The sequence below is a fragment of the Cygnus olor genome, chromosome 23 (genome assembly GCF_009769625.2).
Source record: "Cygnus olor isolate bCygOlo1 chromosome 23, bCygOlo1.pri.v2, whole genome shotgun sequence".
In the NCBI taxonomy this organism is placed as follows: Eukaryota; Metazoa; Chordata; class Aves; order Anseriformes; family Anatidae; genus Cygnus; species Cygnus olor.
Window position 1 is genome coordinate 1,123,507 of NC_049191.1, and position 19,049 is coordinate 1,142,555.

General features: G+C 48.6%; 1 protein-coding gene across 8 annotated transcripts; it reads left to right on the plus strand.

Moving 5' to 3' along the window:
* Window positions 1-498: 498 nt before the first annotated feature.
* Window positions 499-18,400, plus strand: KPNA6 (karyopherin subunit alpha 6). 8 transcript variants are annotated; one of them, XM_040535002.1, is made up of 14 exons: window positions 499-640; window positions 8,946-9,079; window positions 9,809-9,904; window positions 10,201-10,300; window positions 10,607-10,701; window positions 11,652-11,783; window positions 12,010-12,098; window positions 13,120-13,219; window positions 14,222-14,385; window positions 14,772-14,850; window positions 15,254-15,379; window positions 15,976-16,103; window positions 16,611-16,789; window positions 17,749-18,400. In XM_040535002.1, the coding sequence occupies exons 1-14, from the start codon at window positions 637-639 to the stop codon at window positions 17,931-17,933; spliced, it is 1,611 nt and encodes a 536-aa protein (XP_040390936.1). In that variant the 5' UTR covers window positions 499-636; the 3' UTR covers window positions 17,934-18,400. The 8 variants fall into 8 exon arrangements, with proteins under 8 accessions (XP_040390936.1, XP_040390941.1, XP_040390937.1 ...); XM_040535007.1 differs by lacking the exon at window positions 499-640 and adding an exon at window positions 5,129-5,147; XM_040535003.1 differs by lacking the exon at window positions 499-640 and adding an exon at window positions 6,111-6,193.
* Window positions 18,401-19,049: the final 649 nt, after the last annotated feature.

Consider the following 19,049-nt stretch of genomic DNA (forward strand, 5'->3'; position numbering starts at 1 on the left):
GGGGACGGGACCTGGAGGGACGTGAGGGGATGGGATGTGAGGGGACGTGAGGGGACAGGATGCTAGGGGACAGGGCTGAGGGGACAGGGGCTGAAGGGATGGGATGTGAGGGGATGGGGCTGAGGGGACAGAGCTGAGGGGGTTAAGTATGAGGGGTGTGAGGGGATGGGGCTGAGGGGATGTGAGGGGATGGAGTATGAGGGGATGTGAGGGGACAGGCATGAGGGGACAGAATGTGAGAGGACCTGAGGGGATGTGAGGGGCTGGGGGGACATGAGGGGACAGAACATGAGGGGACAGGGCTGAGGGGATGGGATGTGAGGGGATGGAGCTGAGGGGATGTGGGGCGACAGACATGAGGGGACCTGAGGGGATGGGATGTGAGGGGACATGAGGGGACGTGAGGGGCTGGGGCTGAGGGGATGTGAGGGGACAGAGCGCGAGGGCACACGGCTGAGGGAACGCCGTTGGGGCGGGGCGAGTCCCTCCTCCGGTCCCGTCCCGCCCCGGGGCGGGGCCGCGCGGCGCGGGGCCGTTTGGCTCCTCTCGGCCGCCGTTCGCCGCTCGCCGCCCGCCCCCCGCCGCCCTCCCGCCATATTGTGGCCGCCGCCGGGAGCCGCCGCCTCAGGAGCCGCGATGGGTGAGGGCGGCGCGGGACGGGACCGGGTGGGACCGGGTGGGGGGACGCCGGCCCGCCGGGGGCCGCGGCTCTGCCCGGGGCCGCCCGTGCCCCTCACCGGGCCGGGAGCTGCGGGTAGGGCTCAGCAAGCGCGGCCCCGGTGGGGCCTTTCCCGGGCGGGGGCAGCCGGTGCGGCGGCGGCTGGGCCGGCCGGGGCTCGGTGCGGGGCCGCGGAGCTCGGCCTCACCCGGGGCGGGTTGCGGGGGGACGGGCGGGGACAGACCTGCGGACGGACGGACGGACGGACGGACAGACTGACAGACCGACCGACCGACCGACCGGCAGTTCCTGCCCGTGACCCAGCAGAGCACGGCTCGTCGCCTCACCTCACGGAAATCCCCCCCGTATCTCCCAATTCCCAGCTAAACCGCCCCCAAAGCCCAGCCACAGCCGGCGGGTCCCGGCGGCGCCGAGAGCCCCCCGGGGCTGTCCCCGCGCCCCGTCACCGGGATGAGGGAACGGCTCCCGGACACCCTGCAGGCAGCGAGCGTACGGGGGGGGATTTGTGTTCGTGAGCATAAAGCTGGAGATGCTGCAGGGCCCGGAGGAGCAGCCCTCTCGTTAGACACAAGCAAATAACCGCTGAGCGTTGCCCCTCAGCAGGTCCCGCGGTGCCGGGAGGTTTCTGTCATCCTGGACGTGGTCTGAGACCGAAGCTCCCCGCTCGGGGCCGTGGCGCTTCCGTGAGGCCTGACGGAGCGAGGGGGGTTTGGAGGGGTGAGGTGAGCGGGGAAGCGCTCAGTAGGCCTGTTCCACGTGAGCTTCGTCTCTGAGGCAAAAATTAAGGTCTTATCAATTTTCAACTGCCGCAGTTTTTAACCAGAGTTGCCCTTAGAGGTCTTAAAAATGCCCTTTATGGAGGGATGCGGCCTGACCAAGGTGTCAGGAGCTCCTGTGCTGTCTTCAGCCGCCTCCTGCGGGGCTCAGAAGTGAGCGGCTCCGAGTCTGCGGCTGCCCCGGCTGCAGAACCTCCCTGTCTAGAGCAGCTTCTGAAACTTAATGTGCAGCTTGATGTAAAACCTTGACTGGCAACTTTGAATAGAAAAACGTCCTTGGGCCTGTTGGAGCACGTCTGGAAACTGCGTGCGCTTTCTGTGGCTGAGGATATTCGAAGGAGCTTTCCCATCCTTCCCCCCTCTGCTTTGCGGCTTCTTGCTGGAGCTTGAAGCGGACACGTTTCTGACAGCAGCCATTCAATGCTTCCCACTTAAACTTTTTAAAAGTAGCTTTTAAAATAAGCTAAGACTGCTTTTTCAGCGCTCTGGGTTAATAGGTCTAAACTGTGGCAGAACGCTGCTATCCTTCGCAGGGCGTGGGTCGGGGGTGCTGTGGTTTGTAGGTAGCTGTAGAGCGTTGGTCTCACCCCCTAGAAACGCCCGTCAGTTCTTTCTTCATTCACCGTGCAGACTACAAATGTCCGAGTGTCTTTGCTGCGCTGCTCAGCCCATGCAGCAGTAAGGTTAGGCTCTCAACAAAACTCTTGTGGCTGATGAATTTAACTAGTCACTTGGCTATTTTGCTTTGTTTGCTTGAGTTCGGGAGAGCAAACATGAACTTTGTAAAGGGGAGCTTGATCATCAAAGTGGTGGGTGTAATAGGGAAAGCACTAATTCCTCCAGCCTTTCACTTTTAAGCTATTGTACTTTTGAAGTCCAGATAAACATGCTTATCAAAGCACAATGCTGCTTGTTTCTGTGGAAAAGCACGTGCTGGGAGGGATGAGCTTTTTGGAATTTTGTAGCTCCCTGCAACTCTATTTCAGGCTGCTGTAGGACTCCTGTATCTCTTGTGGGTCAAGTTTGAGTTGATCCTTGGTTTAGGAACTGTTACAAAGGGCTCCCTGACCTCAGGTGAGAGGGAGTTACACTTCTCAGATCATCAATACACTCTTAAGGAAGTCTGAAGGTCTTGGGACATGTAAATCAGGCTGAAGGGGATTTATAGGTGCCAAACCCCAGACTTTTGGGGTGAAAAGGTCAGGAGGAAGTAGAGTTGAAGTTCGTGTTCAGAGAACCAGGCTCAAGGACAGCGAGTTCCCCTTACGTCGGGCACGGACAGCCAGAGGGAGGCCTAATCTCGGGCTGACCGTGGTGAAAGACAAGTATGGTGCAGGGCTCTTAATTCCTCCGAAGAGAATTTTTGTGCTCCCCTCCCCCTCCGCAGGCAGCAGCTAGGCTGTTGCACATTCCTGCAGTGATATCACGGCCCTGGCTCTCGCAGCGAAAACCGACGGGAATGAGCCAACGGCGACTGCTGCACCAGACAGCCAAATAACTGCGTGGATAAGCGCTCTGCGAGCACACGATGTACTCCGGGAGAAGCACCCGGGTGGCAGCAGCCTGTGTTTGAGACCACCCTGCGAGACTGCTGCCTCTGCTTGCTTGGAGCAGGCACTCGGAGAACCTGCAGGAGGACGTAAAAGCAGGAGAACGAAAGGAGCAAGCCAGATCTGTGCGAGTGACAGAGCACAGCACTTGGCCTCTCCTCCAGGGTTAGCAGCGGCTGGGTCACTCCAGGGCTGTGGAGGAAAAGCCTCGAGTTGCTGCTTGCTTGGCAGCACTCCTTATGTAGTTGTTTGGTTTCCTGTAGGCACAACTCTTTGGTTTCCTTTTCCCGCCGTCACCTTCTGAGCGATGAAGTGATTTGATTCCCAATTTACTTTTCACTACAAAACTATCAAAATGACAGGTTCGGTATAAAATGACAGGCTCAGCATGGGAACCTGTCCTGGGCTCACGTCTGCCAGCAGTTCGGAGCCGCCTCTTCATGCGGTGCACGCTGATAATTCAACTGTTTGTGTATGTTCACCATAACCAACTTCACTTAGTTTGCGTTCAGGAAGTACTGATTATTTAGGCTTCGCTTTCTACATTCTCAACTAAACCATTAAGTTGTCCTGGACGCGCTCCTCTAAAGAAGTTAGGTCTGTGCTGTAGCTGCTGTTACCAAGAACCTTTATGCTATGTTTTACAACAAGCAAGTGCTTTAAACATCCATTGGAGAATTGACTGAAGACATGCCTGTAGTGACGTATAATGCATTACGTATCTGAGTTTCAGAAGAACTTTTGTTTCTGTTGCTTCTCAGACTTCAGGAACTTTCACAAATAAGACAGAAGAAACAGAAAATTCACACAAGCACTGCTAATTATCAAGTAAACGTAGAGAGGGTTTACAAACTTATTTCAAGCATTGACTTATTGGCTGCTACCCCTGTTACAGCTGCAAGGCATCAGCTGTGGTCTTCAGAGCCGCACTACGCTTACAAAGAAATTGGTGGTTAATACTTGGCTACGTGGAGAGAGGGTTCAGGTTTTGAGACACTTCAGAAACGCGTAATGCTGTTTCATTTGTTGCTGTTGCACTGATTTCTGGGGTCAGGGCCTGCAGGGAGGCAGGTGGCAGGGGGTTCCTCAGGCTTTTCAGGCGAGTTTATGGGCTGGAGAAGCTTTCTGCCGGGGAGAAGAGATGCGAAGGATGTAAGCAGCAAGGTTGTCAAATGCGACTTTTTAGGTCGTCGATTGCGTTTGGCTCTGATTTGCGGAGCTTAGGGATTTTTCTTTCCTCGGAACTGACCGAGTTCATGCTGTGGCAGGGAAGGCTTGGGCTGGAAGAGGCCTTTCTGGCCTGCTGCTTGCTCAGTTGGGCTAGCTTTGAGAGGTACCAAGGGGCTGCCAATTGACCGAGATCAGTGCTTTTTAGTTCATCAAATGCGTTAATTTGCCCTTGCGTAATTCTGCCGCTGTATTGAACTCCAAACACGCGGCCGTCAGCCCTCCTTGCTGGCCAGGTGTTGCCTTAGGTCCATGTCTAGTGGCCAGCAGCAGGACTGTAATAGATACCGTACAAAGATTACCTTTGTGAAAGGGTGTTTTGGCTTAAAAAAAAAAAAAGCCTGGTTAGATCTGTGAGTGTAACTGTTCCTCTGTTCTGTCCCTCCAGTCTGACTCAGCAGCACAAGTCCCGATTTAGACGTGCGAGCCCCTGCAGTGACTCAGCTCAGAGGCTCTAAGCAGCAGCTGAAAAACTGCTGGAAGCAGTAAGCAGCTTTCTGTAAGGCAGAGCGGTGGGGAGAGCGTCAGCTGGAAAGAAGCAAGGCTGGGTTTCTGATTCAGTAATGTTAAGAAGCCGTTATAGTCTTGGCGTGGTAGCAATGACCCTGGAATTGCCTTTCTGGCCGAGTGCTGTGGCTTTGTTGGCTTTTATCTGGGTGGCTGCGGGGCCTGAGGGCTCTGGTGAGCCTTCAAAGTCCAACTTTCACCCTGTTTTTTCATTTACGTGGTAAAAACTTTCTCATCGTTCAATGTAGGGTAAGGAGGAGGGTGGCGTTCTGTTCTATCGCTCTTTGGCTTAGGTGACAACGCGAGGATTTCTCCTCACTGAAGCCGACCATTGCCAGCAAACCTACAGCAGGAGCCACACTTCTCCGGCCTCCCGAAGGGGTTTCCTTTACGCAGGGAACCGAAAAGGTATTGTTCGGCTAAGCTTCACCCCCTAGGTTTGTTCCTGTAGTTCCTGCAAGAGAATTCTCAGCTCGCAGACCACCTGAAAGCATTCCCAGAGTGAATTAACTCGATGAAGCCTGTCTTTGATTTACATTTACATCGCAGCTGCCGTGCGTGGAACGGGGTACCCGGGGCAGCTGCAGCCTGCTCGAGCTGCTGGGGGAGCTGCCGGCGGGCTGAGCGCTGCGGTGCAGGGGGAAGCAGCCCGAGTGCCCCGCTTCCGTGGGGCGCTGCAGGGAAGCCCGGAGCCCAGGACTCGTTCCAGGCGCAACATCAGAACGATTCTGTAATTCCGGGGCGTGAGCTGATGCTATCTTGATACAAGGCAGGGCCTAGTTGGTTGTTAGAGAAGAAAACTCTCCTAGCAGAGGCGCAGTGCAAGGCACTGTCCTAGCGCTTTGTGGAGGTTTGGGTGGCCGCCGAAACTTCGAGCAGCTAAAAGAAACGTGCTCTAGTTAGGTTTCCAGTGCCTCTTAGTCAAGAGCTTTTCTATAAAAGCAGAAACTTCTCGGAGCGACAATTTACGTGAAGTTGCAAAGTGAAAACGTGTGGCTTGAGCGTTGTCTGCACGTCACTCGTAGATGACTGTGGATGAGTGCTTTTCCTGGTCAGGGGATCAGACTGCCCCTCCGGCCTGACTTAGTGGGATCGCCGTGTGGGTAGAATTTCAGTTAATAGTTAACGCTGCCGAAGCCTGGCTTGCGGATATACTGGATGAGCCAGATGTTTTGTGCAGAGAATTTGTATGTGCTTGGCCTCCTGCTGTCAGTTCTGTTCCACGTGTTCGCGCTTGCTGCAGCCCGGTGCTGACAGCATCAGCTGAGCTCACCACGGAGTCAGAATCTTGCACCCGTGACGTCGCTGCCATAGAAATGGGAGGTAAGGTAACAAATTGGCATTCCCACGTCAAAATGTTGGGACAGGATGGGCTGTAAGAAAGTCAAGGGAAAGGACCTGAGGAGGCGTAGGTGTGCGAAATAAAGTAGAAGACCAGTGGCGGTTGCGCAGAGGTGTGTGGTTGTCCAGCCGGCACAGAAAGTCACCCTGCAGGGGCTGGCTGCCTCCGTGGGGGTTCCCTGCAGCGTCACGGTGGTGCTCAAAGCTCCTGAAATCAGGAGCCTTACGCTGCACGGCACAGCGTACACCGAGTGTGTGAGACCTTGCTGCCTGGCCGGCTTCCCTCTCTGCGCTGACAGCCAGCTCCAGGCTGCCGGGGTGTGCCGGCGGAGCGGGGTTGTGCAAGTCCCCGGGCAGCCCGACTGTCACGTGCCGCTCAGCTATTCGTGTGACGAACTGGCTGGTAATCCCGGGCACACTGCTGAGCCACTTAATCACTTTTTCTTCCTCCCTTTCTTAAAAACTACCTCTTAACTGGGGACTTCGCCTTCCGAAGGGAGGTAGCAAATTTGTCTCTGTTAGGGATTCTGTTGTAATCTTTCCGAATTAAGCTGTTACTCCTTTACGTGCCCGTATCGGCCGTTAGTGCTGGGTAGTCACATGGATGCTTCGCCTACAGAACAAATGGCAGCGGTGAAATTAATTCCTGAATTAAGATCTGTGTGTAGATGATGCCTCGCTCCTGTAAGATCGGCTATAAACAACCCCCTGTACACTTTGTCTTCTGTCTCCTGAAGTAGCTGCTACTCGGTCAAAAATAATGAAGATTTTCCCCTCCACCCTGGCGTACAGCCCTGTAGGAAGGGGGATGGCCAAGGGGGAGCAGGGGCCTGGCTTCTGAGAGCTTCAGGCTGCTTCCTTGCTATGTCAGTGGTCCTCTAGGACAAGGTGGGTGTGTCAAATGCCTTTACAAACGTGCCAGTTATTCCTCTGAACCTCTTCCTTGCGAGAAGAGAGCTCAGGAAAAAAGGAGCCCTGCTCTGACTTGTTTCAGCCCTCCGCTCTCTGGAGGCTCTGTGTGTTTTCCTCGGTGGTGCTCAAGTACGATGCAGTCCCTTTTTCATAGAACTGCTGTGCCCTAAACAACTACTGAAGGGCTTTCTAATACAGCACTGGAATACTGCTTCTTATTGATGAAGAGCTGGTGGTTTCTTCTCAGCCTCAGAGGTGCCAAAAAACTCACAGCCCGCTGTGCTACACCTCCTCAAGCCTTGGCATGTCTCTGGGGTCAGCTGAGCTTCAGAACAGGCTCAGGACCGTTTGCCAGGGGCATGGGTGTTTGTTGCAGTGTAAGTGACCAGAGGAACTTGATTTTTTTGGTGGTGTTTTTGCTTTATCTGTTGCCTTTCACAAGAACGTCCTTGCTGATTTGGCCAGGGAAGGGAATGCCCTCTCAGAAAGCAGATACTGCGAGGAGGAGTGTGACTCTCCTAATGTTTAGTGTCTCTAGGTATTGTCTTGAAATCCTATAACTGAAAGTATTTTGTTTCCTCATGTTAACGTGAACTCTTCTGCTTGTTTCCTCCTTCCATAGCAGTGAGCCGCTGGATGTCTGTACACTGTACCCGCCTGTCTTCGGCTCGGCTGTGGGCCCTGCTAGCAGGAGGGCAGTAAGGTCTGAAACTTCTCTAGCTGATCTTGGAGGGCTTCCAGAGTGGCTGGAGGCAGCTGATAAGTCAGACGTGGACTTTCTGTAAGCAACGTGCCTGAGGAGCGCTTAAAGGTTGAAGGAGGAGGTATGAGGAGATAGCTGCCGACTTTCACAGGGTGCTTCTTCCAGCTGCTAGGGGCAGGTGGACAAAACACAGATACCGGTGCCCAGCAGGCTGCCAGGGCATCGTCGTCTGGTCTGAGGGCTAACGGGCAGTTTGCTGCTCTGCATTGTCGCTGCTTCCTCCCTGTCCTGGGAAGGGCACAGACGTGAGGCCAAGCGATCTGTCTCATAAACAGGAGAAAGGGAGCGTTTGGGAAGATGACGAAAGGAGGTGATGTGGTCGAAGCAGGGGGTTGTAGCTGGGTGCAGCTGAGGAATTGATATCCTCCTGTGCTCAGGCTACTGCTTGGCCCTGGTTGTTTTTACTGCGCCAAATAGTGGAGTGTCACTTCCCTGACTGGGAGGCAAATACACAAGTAATCAGGTTTGAAGTACTGCGTTAGTCAGATGTGAAGCAGCAAAATAAGTAGGTCAGGTACTGAACGCTTGCAGTAAGCTGGCAGGGCAAACATGGCCTGTGATATGTGCAGCTTGTCTCTTTGCAGCGTTTTTAGTGGAGTTGTAAAATCAAGGCTGCAGTTTATTGTGAGCTCTGTTGGGTTTTTGCCATGCAGATGTGGCTTGGTACTTCCACGGGCTGCTCCGAAATGCTGAAGTTGACGCAGTCACCGACTGACAATCAGAACGGCCTTCAGCAGATGTCTGGAGGGGAAGGAATGTCGAGGTGTGGATTATTCCCTGATGGTACAAGGGAAATAAGTTCTGCTAATACCAAGCTAGAACTTAGTTACACACCTCCTGAGGACGGTGAAGCTCTTTGAGGAGAAGCTTTTCATATGGGTAACGTGCTTCAACGTTGTGACGTTGGATCCGGGTTCCTTTCAGAACAGTAAATCTGCTCTGCTTCCTACAAACTTAACAACATTCTTGCCACAACAGCACATCGCCTGAACTAATCTCAGGATCATATTCCAGCTTGAAGCTTTTACTTTAGTGTGTAAGAGACCGGCTCTCCCTTTTTACATTAAAGGGCTATTTAATCTGGCTGTTCTTTGCTTTTTTATGTGCACCGACATTCTTGTTGAAAATGATACGCTGGTAAAGGAGCAGAGAGTGACCAGAAATCTGAGGCCTTTTTTTCCTCTTCACAGAAACCATGGCGAGTCCTGGAAAGGATAACTATCGAATGAAGAGTTACAAGAACAAAGCCCTAAATCCTGAGGAAATGCGTCGGAGAAGAGAAGAGGAAGGAATTCAACTGCGCAAACAGAAACGAGAGCAACAGGTAACTCTCATCTTGACTAGCTTGTGTACAGCCTTAACACAACCAAGATTGTGCTGCTGCCAAACGGGAATCTTCAAGGATCTGTGCATTAAGGTTTGTTGGCAGTCCTCTTATTTTTCCCGTTCTGAGATCTTTGCTTTTCCTTTGTACCTAGTACAGAGTGTCGCTCATACCAAGGGCTCTCCAAGCACTTTGTCTTTACGGTACTGAAGGTTTTTGTTCACAGATCCTTGTTTTTACATTTTTTTGTTATTAATTAGTGAATGGAGTTGCTTCAAGAAGCAGGGAGAGTAAGTGAAAGTATGGGCTGCGTGCGTTTCTTAACTCTGAGCTGTATTTTTTTTTTTTTTTTGCTGGGAGGTCTGTGAAAGTGAAAGGTGATTCTCAGGTGATATGTGTGGCTCAGACTAAATGATTGCATCATCTACAAGCTGCCTTCTCCCTGTTTTCCCTAACTTGTTAGGCCAAATTCTGCACTTGTCTATACCAGTGCTTCAGTGACTTGGGCATTTGCATATCTGAGAGCAAGACTTAGCATGTTTTATTATCAGGGTTTGGATGCCAAGCTAGTCTTCAGTGTGCAGAGCTGTTATTAATGACTACTTTTCTATTCAGGTTACGCTTCGTCTATAGCTGACGGTATCTAGTTTGAGGAACAAGAATGTCTACTTACGAAGACTGTTAATCATTGCTTTCTAATAACGACTCCCGTGTTTTGTTCCCTGTCAGCTCTTTAAAAGAAGAAATGTGGAACTGATCAGTGAAGATGCCTCCATGTTTGACAGCCTCCTCGTGGATTCCTATGTTAGTTCTACAACATGTGGGGTAAGGTGCCTCTCCTTGTTGTAATCATGCCTTCAGATAGATTTAATGCTGTGGACTGCATGACACTGATAAACCACAACCTGTTTGTTTTTCCCTGGTTCGGGGAATGTTGCTAGTACTACTACAACAAACTGGAGAAGTCTGCCAGGAAGCAAATAGCGTGCTGTAATCTCAGACAGCGCATCTCTGGATTAATAGCAAGCACAAAATTGTGGTAGGCTGTCTGGACTGTGATACCTTAAATAAGCTTAACGTGACATGGAACTGTTGCTCTTTGTTCCTTTGCATCCTTTCAGGAGGGAGTGATCACAAGAGAGATGGTAGAGATGCTTTTTTCAGATGACCCTGACCTACAGCTAGCAACCACACAGAAATTCAGGAAGCTACTTTCCAAAGGTAAAAGTCACTCGTCCCTGCCCAAGGGTCCGACATTGGCTTTATTTCAGGAGTATTTGTGCACTTGAAGTGTTGTACAGAAGTTTTTCCAGCTTTGAGTTTGGGGAAGGCTATAATCTAGAAACTTGATAGTCTAGTAAATTTACTAACTATTTATAATTGAATAAATCTTACTGAAAGTGATTCTGAGGAGTTGTCCTGCCAAGTTCAGTACAGCTTGAAACCATTCATGTCAATAATAGTTCATGCTTATTATTGCCCTGTATTAGACCCATATACTATTTTGACGCTGCGTTGCTATTTCAGAGCCAAATCCTCCAATAGATGAAGTGATAAACACTCAAGGAGTGGTGGACAGATTTGTTGAATTCCTGAAAAGAAGTGAAAATTGCACGTTACAGGTAAAGCAGACTGTTAGGAATTCTTCATGGCTTGTAGCTGTTAAATCTTTGCAGCTGAGCAGCATGAACCCGCTGGTGCTATTAGAGAAAAGTGGTCTTGAACCCAAAAGATGCAGGTTGTATGACGTATGGGAGAAGATAAAGATAGCTTTAGTGCTTGGAAAGGGGCAACAGAAAAGTTATAGATTGCTACAAATTCAGTTCTTGGAAGAATACTGGCAAAAATAATGAAAAACTGTATTTCAGTTGCAGCAGAGGGGGAATTTATCATTCCTGTGTCTGATGTTGCTGCTGGAAGCTAGTGGAGCCACAGAGGAAGCGCGTAGGGAGCCATTGTGTAAGGAAAAACCTCCATTATTGGAGGCTTTTAAGAACGGGCTAAGTGGCTGTTAGAAGTGACATAGGTAGTACTGACCCTGCCGTGGGGCAGAGGGATGGACTAGATGGCTTTTTGAGATTCCTTCCAGCTTGGTAATAACTATAGTTATCTTGTAGGAGTTAAAGATACTTCCATACATGGAGTTGGATCTCAGAGCTGATGGCTGCCTTCGTAATTTTCTATCTTCCCTCTGGCCCAGGGCCACGTATCATGAGGCATCTTTGTAGTGTTAGCCAGATGAGAGGGTGGGCTAGAACTGCTTGCACTGAGTAGAGAAAGCTTCCTGTTCCGTGTATTTCTGGGGTATGCCCCTTCACTTTCGTACAGGAAAGTGGTTGTAGAGGTAAATGTCTTCACTCGTTAAGCTGAGCCTATGAGAAGGCAGGTGTGGGTTTTTCTTACTGTTCAAGAAAAATCTTTTTCTTAAGGGTATTGAGGTGTTTTGTTGGGGAATGCTTTCTCTCAAGTGTTTTAAGAGAAGATGAAAGAATTCTGGCTGAAATTTAATAGCAAATACCTTGCTACATCAGGGTTATTTTATTCACACTTCTGTCATTTCTACTTGTTTCAGTTTGAAGCAGCGTGGGCACTGACGAATATTGCGTCGGGAACTTCCCAACAAACAAAAATAGTAATTGAGGCCGGGGCAGTTCCTATCTTTATAGAGCTGTTAAACTCTGACTTTGAGGATGTTCAAGAACAGGTAAGGTTCACTTCTTACTTTGGGGTTAGGGAAAGAACCACAGCGGATCGCACACAATTAAAATACAATGTTTAAAATAAGTGACTAGTCTGAGAGCTAGCTTCAGACCACAAACTGAAGTGTCTGTTACCTGGAGTTACAGGAAAATGCTTTCTTAGCACACTACCCTTTTCTTTCTCTGTTTGGAAACTGCGTGAATGCTAAAACTGTTGCTGTTTCCTTTCAGGCTGTCTGGGCATTGGGGAACATTGCTGGAGACAGCTCTGTGTGTAGAGATTATGTCCTTAACTGCGCTATTCTTCCTCCCTTGTTAATGTGAGTAGCCATGAATACTTGCCAATACACTTTGTGAAGTCCCACTGTACTGCAGCAGAGCAATATTTGAGCTGGATGAATAGATTCCCTAGCAATGTGTGTTGATGGGAATCAAACCATTGGTACCAGATGATAAACTGGCAGCTCAGACAAGTATCTGATAACTAGTGGGACTTGGTAGATAACATGCCTTCTCACAAACCTTTACACTGCCCTGAATCTGCAGCGGGTGCTGTTGCAGTGTGCTTGCCTCTCTGAAGTCATAGGCCTTGCTGTTTCACTGTGTCCCTCCAAATGCCTGTTCTTGTGCTTATGCTGTGGATTTCAGGTGCTTGTCTGAGTGGGCTTCTCTAGGACTGAGGAAAGGGAAGCAGGTCTCTGCACACCACCTTGCCTCTGAGCTCTCTGGTGCGGTACATCCCACCACGGTCAGAAGATCTGTCTGTCAAGAGTGTGCTCTCCAGTACCACTCGCCGCTTTGGAAGCGATTGTTTACTGTGTCCTGTCCTTGGCAAACTGATGCTTTGTCACAAATGACCTGGTTTGCTATACTGGTCCTCCTGTCAGTCCCCTCTCTCAGCGATAACTGACTGAAGCCTTCCTCAGCCCCCAGGACTTACTGTCTCCACTGCAGAGTAGAGACAGCAGTTTGTCAGCTGGTCACTGAGAGGCCATCTCACCTCTGGTGCGAGCGTCTGGGCTGAGTTTGATCTTGGAACTGCATTTGACTAACTTACACTTCCTTCTGCAACTTGTCTAGCATGGAGCTTGCCTGTTCCATGTCACTGTAGTGTTAGGAAAATAGCTGTTTGTTCTAGAAGTAGTTGCGTTTCACTCCTCTTCTTGCTCATTGAGAGGCTCAAGTGACAAAGAGCATGGCTTGAGCTACAGCAAGTGGAATAGTGGTTTGACTTCCTCACAGTTGTACAATTGTTTTATTTTATTTTTTTTTGATTCCCTTGCTGGTTTCCAGCAACTTACGTTCTACACCAAGGATAATGCATGGTAATTGTCTCTTCAGGCTCCTTACAAAGTCCACCAGGTTGACAATGACACGAAATGCTGTCTGGGCCTTGTCGAACTTATGCAGAGGAAAGAGTCCGCCACCTGAATTCGATAAGGTGAGAGTAAGTGCCTTGTTGGCAGATGTGATGGGGAGACACCCAGCCAAGATGTTTGTCTAAATTAATTTTGGCCGTTGGACTTCTGTAAGATGTTCTGGGAGGGAATGGGGTGAGGTTCTTCCCGCTGAGGTGGATCTTACTGTTCAGCAGATATTCGAGTGCCTGTTTAATATTCTGCCAGCCTTGCTGCATGGCTCTGTTGGCAGCCCATCAGCTTAGCCCCTCGAGTAAGGAGCAAACCCAGACTTCTGTGTAAGTAGCACATACTCTGGGCTACCCTGAATTTTTTTGTTGTGTATGCTGGAAGCCTGCAACTTTGAAATTGAGACTGAAAACTCAATTCTGAGGCATCCAGATTTTACAGAACAGGACCAGCTACATTACAGCTGCGGTAGCTTTCTTCTTGCTCTTCCCTGGTATGCCAGTGGCACTAACAGAAGGTTCTGCTGGTCGTTCAGATCTGTCTCATCCTTTTTTGTTTGGTAAATCTGAAACGGTTTTAGATCAGCGTGTTTTTGTTTTGTGTTTTTAAAATGAAAGCTTGCTTATCAAAGCTGGGAAGCCTGCAGTGAGGGGTGAAATCCAAATTCAGTGTAAATATAAAAACAAATACTTGAAGCACTTGGAAGTGTAACTGTTGCTGTTCTGAATACTGAGTTTTTTAGGGTTAGTGAGAACAAGAAATGGACCGGCACTCTTGCATAAGAAATGCAAGGAGCTTCCAAACTGCAGCGTGCATGGTAGCACTTGTCTCAGGAGTCTGCACTTGATCCAAGAGGAAGGGATGTAATTTTAGTTTAGTAGTAAAGCTGTTGAGGTAACTTTAAACCGTGATTACGAGGTATGTAAGCCAGCAAGGAAGCTGCTGACTTTGGGGAAGGAAGCTGTGGACATCAATATTGTTATCTTGTCAGTCAGCGTGGCCGTGTGGTGTTGGTATGCAAATGTGGTGGTCCTTGACAGGCTGTGACTAATGCGGGGCGGTGGCTGTTGTTGTAGGTATCTCCCTGCCTGCCAGTGTTGTCCCGACTATTATTCAACAGTGACTCTGACTTGCTGGCAGATGCATGCTGGGCTCTTTCCTATTTATCAGATGGCCCCAATGAGAAAATTCAAGCAGTTATTGACTCGGGGGTGTGTCGGCGACTGGTGGAGCTGTTAATGTAAGTATCTTGCCTCACTGCTTCAGCCTGGTGAGACTGGGCAGCAGTTCATACCCAAATCGTCAGAGCGCTCCCCACCTTGTGGGGGCAGGATCCAGGCACTGCCTTAACCAGCTCTGCTGGGGCAGTTACAAAAGAGGGTCTGAAGCAGGGTGGGAGCTGTAGGTTATTGGCCTCTTCTTTCCGAGAGAGGCAGAGCATTTTCTAGTGCTGGAGTACTAGTTAATGCTGTACGCCAAGGAGAACTTACTAAACAGAGGTTTGGACTGAGACTGTATGCTAGGGAATGGAATACTAAGTAATGCAGATGGGAGGCTGGGGGGAGGATTGCCTAAATATCCAGGTGCAGTGATGTAGTTGTTGTCCTTGCACCGTCTTTCCTGCAGGCACAATGACTACAAAGTGGCCTCCCCCGCTTTGCGAGCGGTTGGCAACATCGTGACAGGAGACGACATCCAGACCCAGGTGAGGGGGATAGGAATGTTTTACAGATGCAGCTAAAGAGGAATGCAGCTCTTAATAATATGTATGGAAATTGGGAAGTATGGTCTTGTATGTCTGCAGCAAGTTTTCTTAGGATCGAGGTGCACCATTTGCTTTTCTCGTGTGGTTTTTTTTTTTTGCTACTCTGAAGAGTGTATTTTTAGTGCAATTTCAGAAACTCAAACTCTGTTTTTGGGATATATGGGAGGTGGGGTGGAATACATTTCTTTACTACATAATGTAGAAGTGCCATTGCTCCCCTCTTCTCTACAAGGTCAGGAAGGGAATTGCAGTGCCCATACAGCATATTCACGGTGTGAAAATTGAAAGCACTTAGCTTTCTGCCTGATACTGGTGATCTAACTGCTGCTTTCTTTCCCTAAAGGTGATTCTGAACTGTTCAGCCTTGCCATGTCTCCTTCACTTATTAAGTAGTCCCAAGGAGTCAATCAGGAAAGAAGCCTGCTGGACTATATCTAACATCACAGCAGGAAACAGAGCACAAATACAGGTACAGCATTGTCTTCTCTAGTACACCTGTAAAAATCCTAGACTCCAAGCTCAGCATTAAGAACTTGCATTTTTTTCATATCTGATGCCTTGAGGCTGTTTTTTCCATATCCTTTATTTGGAAGTTATTTGCAGACTTCTGCACCTAGCCATCTGCCAAACAAAAGCTTGAAACAAAAGTGCTAACTGTACCTACAAAGACTGGGCTGAAATGAGTCCCACAGGTTGGGATCATTGGAGTAATGAGAGACACGGCCCCAGTTTCTCTATATGCAATTAGAAATGCCCCTTTGAAAAGCTGTAGCTTGTTGAGTTTTAATTATCCTTTCAATGACCTGTGTACAAAGGCAGATAAATGATGAAAGCATTCCTACAGTATTGATGTAATAATAAAGATCTACTGTGCTAGTTGCAGAATTGAATATCTTGCATTACTACGATCTGGCTGAAGAATGAAATGGAGGAATCACTGAAGGGAATAGCTTGGAAAGTTCTTTCTGAATTGGAAAATGGAAGTAGAGATTTTGTTCAGGTTTCTTAATAGCCTCTTTAGAAACCGTGTTGTCAATTCAAACACTTACTATTCTCTCTCCCCAGGCAGTCATAGATGCAAACATTTTCCCGGTACTGATAGAAATCTTGCAGAAAGCAGAATTCCGTACGAGGAAAGAAGCAGCATGGGCAATTACAAATGCAACGTCAGGAGGAACTCCTGAACAGATCAGGTACTCGCTGTGACTCCTCTTAAGGGAAATCTGTCTGAATGTATGGTAGCTTCGTCTTTATGGGAACTGCGAGAACAAGTAACAAGGGACTAATTTGGAGAACCTCAGGGAGAGTACCTGAGACACAGGCCAAGCTATACAGATCACATGCTGTGCTGTAAATTGTAGTTTCCTTCTGAATTAAGGATAAGCCAGTCCAAACTACTCCCTCCCATCCCATTTACATAGCTTAGACTAGGCTAAATGTCCAGACTTGGTGACAGATTAAAATAGCGTGGATCTAATTTGAATAGCACCTGCATTTCAAGAAATTTTATTTTAAAAAAAGGGGAGGGGTTGTATACAAATGCAAATAAGTAGCTAAAAATTAGCCTTGCAAAATAGAAATCTTACCTTAAAATAAAGCAATATATTTTAGCTTGACTCACTTCTCCTGTTCTTTATAACTGAGCAAAGGGGATGCTAGCTATCCTGAAAGTGAATGTATGTTCTTGGTGCTCTCTTTAGATACCTGGTAAATTTGGGTTGCATCAAGCCTCTTTGTGACCTGCTGACCGTCATGGACTCCAAGATTGTTCAGGTGGCGCTGAATGGCCTGGAGAACATACTGAGGCTTGGAGAGCAAGAAGCCAACCAGAGTGGGACAGGCATCAACCCTTACTGTAGCTTGATCGAAGAGGCGTATGGTAGGTTGTGGCTGGTGGTCTTTGAAAACAATAGATTATATTGAAAGGTCTGATGCTAGGTGGTTTTTGGTTGCTTTTCCGACTAGTGAAGGGATTTGATATATTCTAAATTAGTCAGTATTTGCTCCAATAATAGATCATGCTGTCTTTTTTAGAGTCTTACGATACAGCGTAAGACAAAACACTAGGAGGCAAAAACTGTCACACTTACCTGGGTTTCTTAGAGCTGGATGCCAACCGGATAATTGTGGCTCGCACTGTTGGGAATATTAATCAAAATAAGCTGAGCTAAGTAAGAAGTCCGTGACACTTCTTGCTGCAGTTGTATGATGGAAATCCAGAGAGACATAGCTCTTCCCTGGAGAGGCCTAATTTGGTGTTTCTTGTCCTGCTCCTAATGCTTTGAGGAACAGTTCCTATTTTGGTCTGAAATGCCCTGTATACTGCCAGTGTCTTTTTTGCCCTCTCACTGTTACATCGTGTGTCCCAGTAAGAATAATTCTTGAAATTCTTGAATATGTAATGCTTGGATGCTTCCTGTTCAGCAGTGGATTTAATTGGGACAGCTAAAGCTGTTGCTGCCCTTCTGCTGGAGATTACTGGGACAGGCCCTACCTCCTTCCCCATGCAACTGCCAAACTTTTCACAGACAGTGATATTAATTTCATTGATGATCAGTTTTGTGCTCGCAGCTCTCTGCTGGAGACAGTCTGCTTTAGCTGAATCAGCTAAACCTACAATTGGAAAGGCATTAATGCTTTCCGGTACAGATTAAATCCACAAGCAGCTCTAGAGAAACAGGAATAGTTAGCTTTAGCTGCTAGTGCTGCTCACAAAATGCTATTCTAACACAGACAAGGGTCTTGCAGTGAATAGAGGGAAGGGTGGAGGATGGATTTGGGACAGCGTGAACAATAGGACCTCCTTGTTTCATTGCATTTCACTTTTTCTTCTCTAAGGCTTGGATAAGATAGAGTTCCTGCAGAGCCATGAGAACCAAGAGATCTACCAGAAGGCCTTTGACCTGATTGAGCACTATTTTGGAGTAGAGGATGACTCCACCCTAGCTCCCCAGGTAGATGAGAACCAGCAGCAATTCATCTTCCAGCAAGCTGAAGCCCCCATGGAAGGTTTCCAGCTATAATGTGTCCGGGGGGGGGGAAAAAAAAACACCACAAACTTGCCAGAAAGCAACTGGGAGCAGCTGATTGTCCCATTCCTCCTTGCAAATGGAAGGCTGAACACCCACTCCACCTGTTAGGAAACAATTCTTCCTTCAAACAACTAGAAACAGTGCTTTGTCCTCGTGGAAAGGAGGGGATATCTTGCACATTTTTTCTTTTTGCTGCTGCATATGTGTCTTTAATGCAGGCATCTGGGTGGAGGAAGAACACTGAGGTAACAGATTGTACCTCTTGGGGTTTTTTTCTTTGTGGTGATCTCTCCCAAATGTCACTTCTTACCTCGGGTACTTAATTGAGATTTCAGCATTGGGTTGGGTAAGAACACAAATAGAAAGTAAGCATTCTGACAACAATAATTCTGGAAACCTGGGTTGATCTATTTAATTTTTTGCACATATTACTCTTATTAAAGACTCTAATTTGCCAAGAGCAAAGTTTAGCCCTGGCCTTTCTGCGACCCTCCTTCAGTGGACAGTCCTGACAGAGCTGGGCCAAGTTCCCCTGATACATGCTGTAAATGGACAACGAAGCGGGACGTTCTCCCTCTCCTGGGAAGAGTTTTCTGGGGGAAGGATTCTTCCCTTGGCCTAGATTTTGTTCCTGAAGAACTGCTAGTAGCATTTACAAAGAGAAAAGCACCACGACCCCAAGGCTGGTACCTGAAGAGGGCGGGATGCTGGGGTGGTTTCTGAGAGGAAGCACAGCTGCCGCTGCACAGGCTTTGTTTGCATTGCTGCTGCTTGGAGTCACAGAACTGTTGAAATGGTGAAAACCCATCCTCATCTTTACTTGAAAGCTTTTCTTCCTCCTGTGAGAAAAATTGTGTTCTGAGTTCTGGATTTTCTTTCTTTTTTTTTCCTGACCTGGGCTGGGGGGGATGGTTTAAGGGCTGCGTGTGGTGCTGACTGCGGCGGCACCGCGCCTCGGTTTGGGGTCTACCCCAGTCACGTCATGTACATTTACTTCAGGAAAAGAATCCACATCTCTGTATTTTTTTATATCACATAGGGGTAGAGATTTGTCTACAGGGGCCGCACAGAGAGCGGTACGTGAGGCGTGTAACGGCTGTGAGGCGG

Bases quoted from the DNA above. Each gene is read 5' to 3' on its own strand.
- KPNA6 (XM_040535002.1), top strand. The intron at 11,784-12,009 runs GTAAGGTTCACT...GTTTCCTTTCAG, and splicing joins TTGAGGATGTTCAAGAACAG to GCTGTCTGGGCATTGGGGAA. The intron at 15,380-15,975 runs GTACAGCATTGT...CTCTCTCCCCAG, and splicing joins GAAACAGAGCACAAATACAG to GCAGTCATAGATGCAAACAT.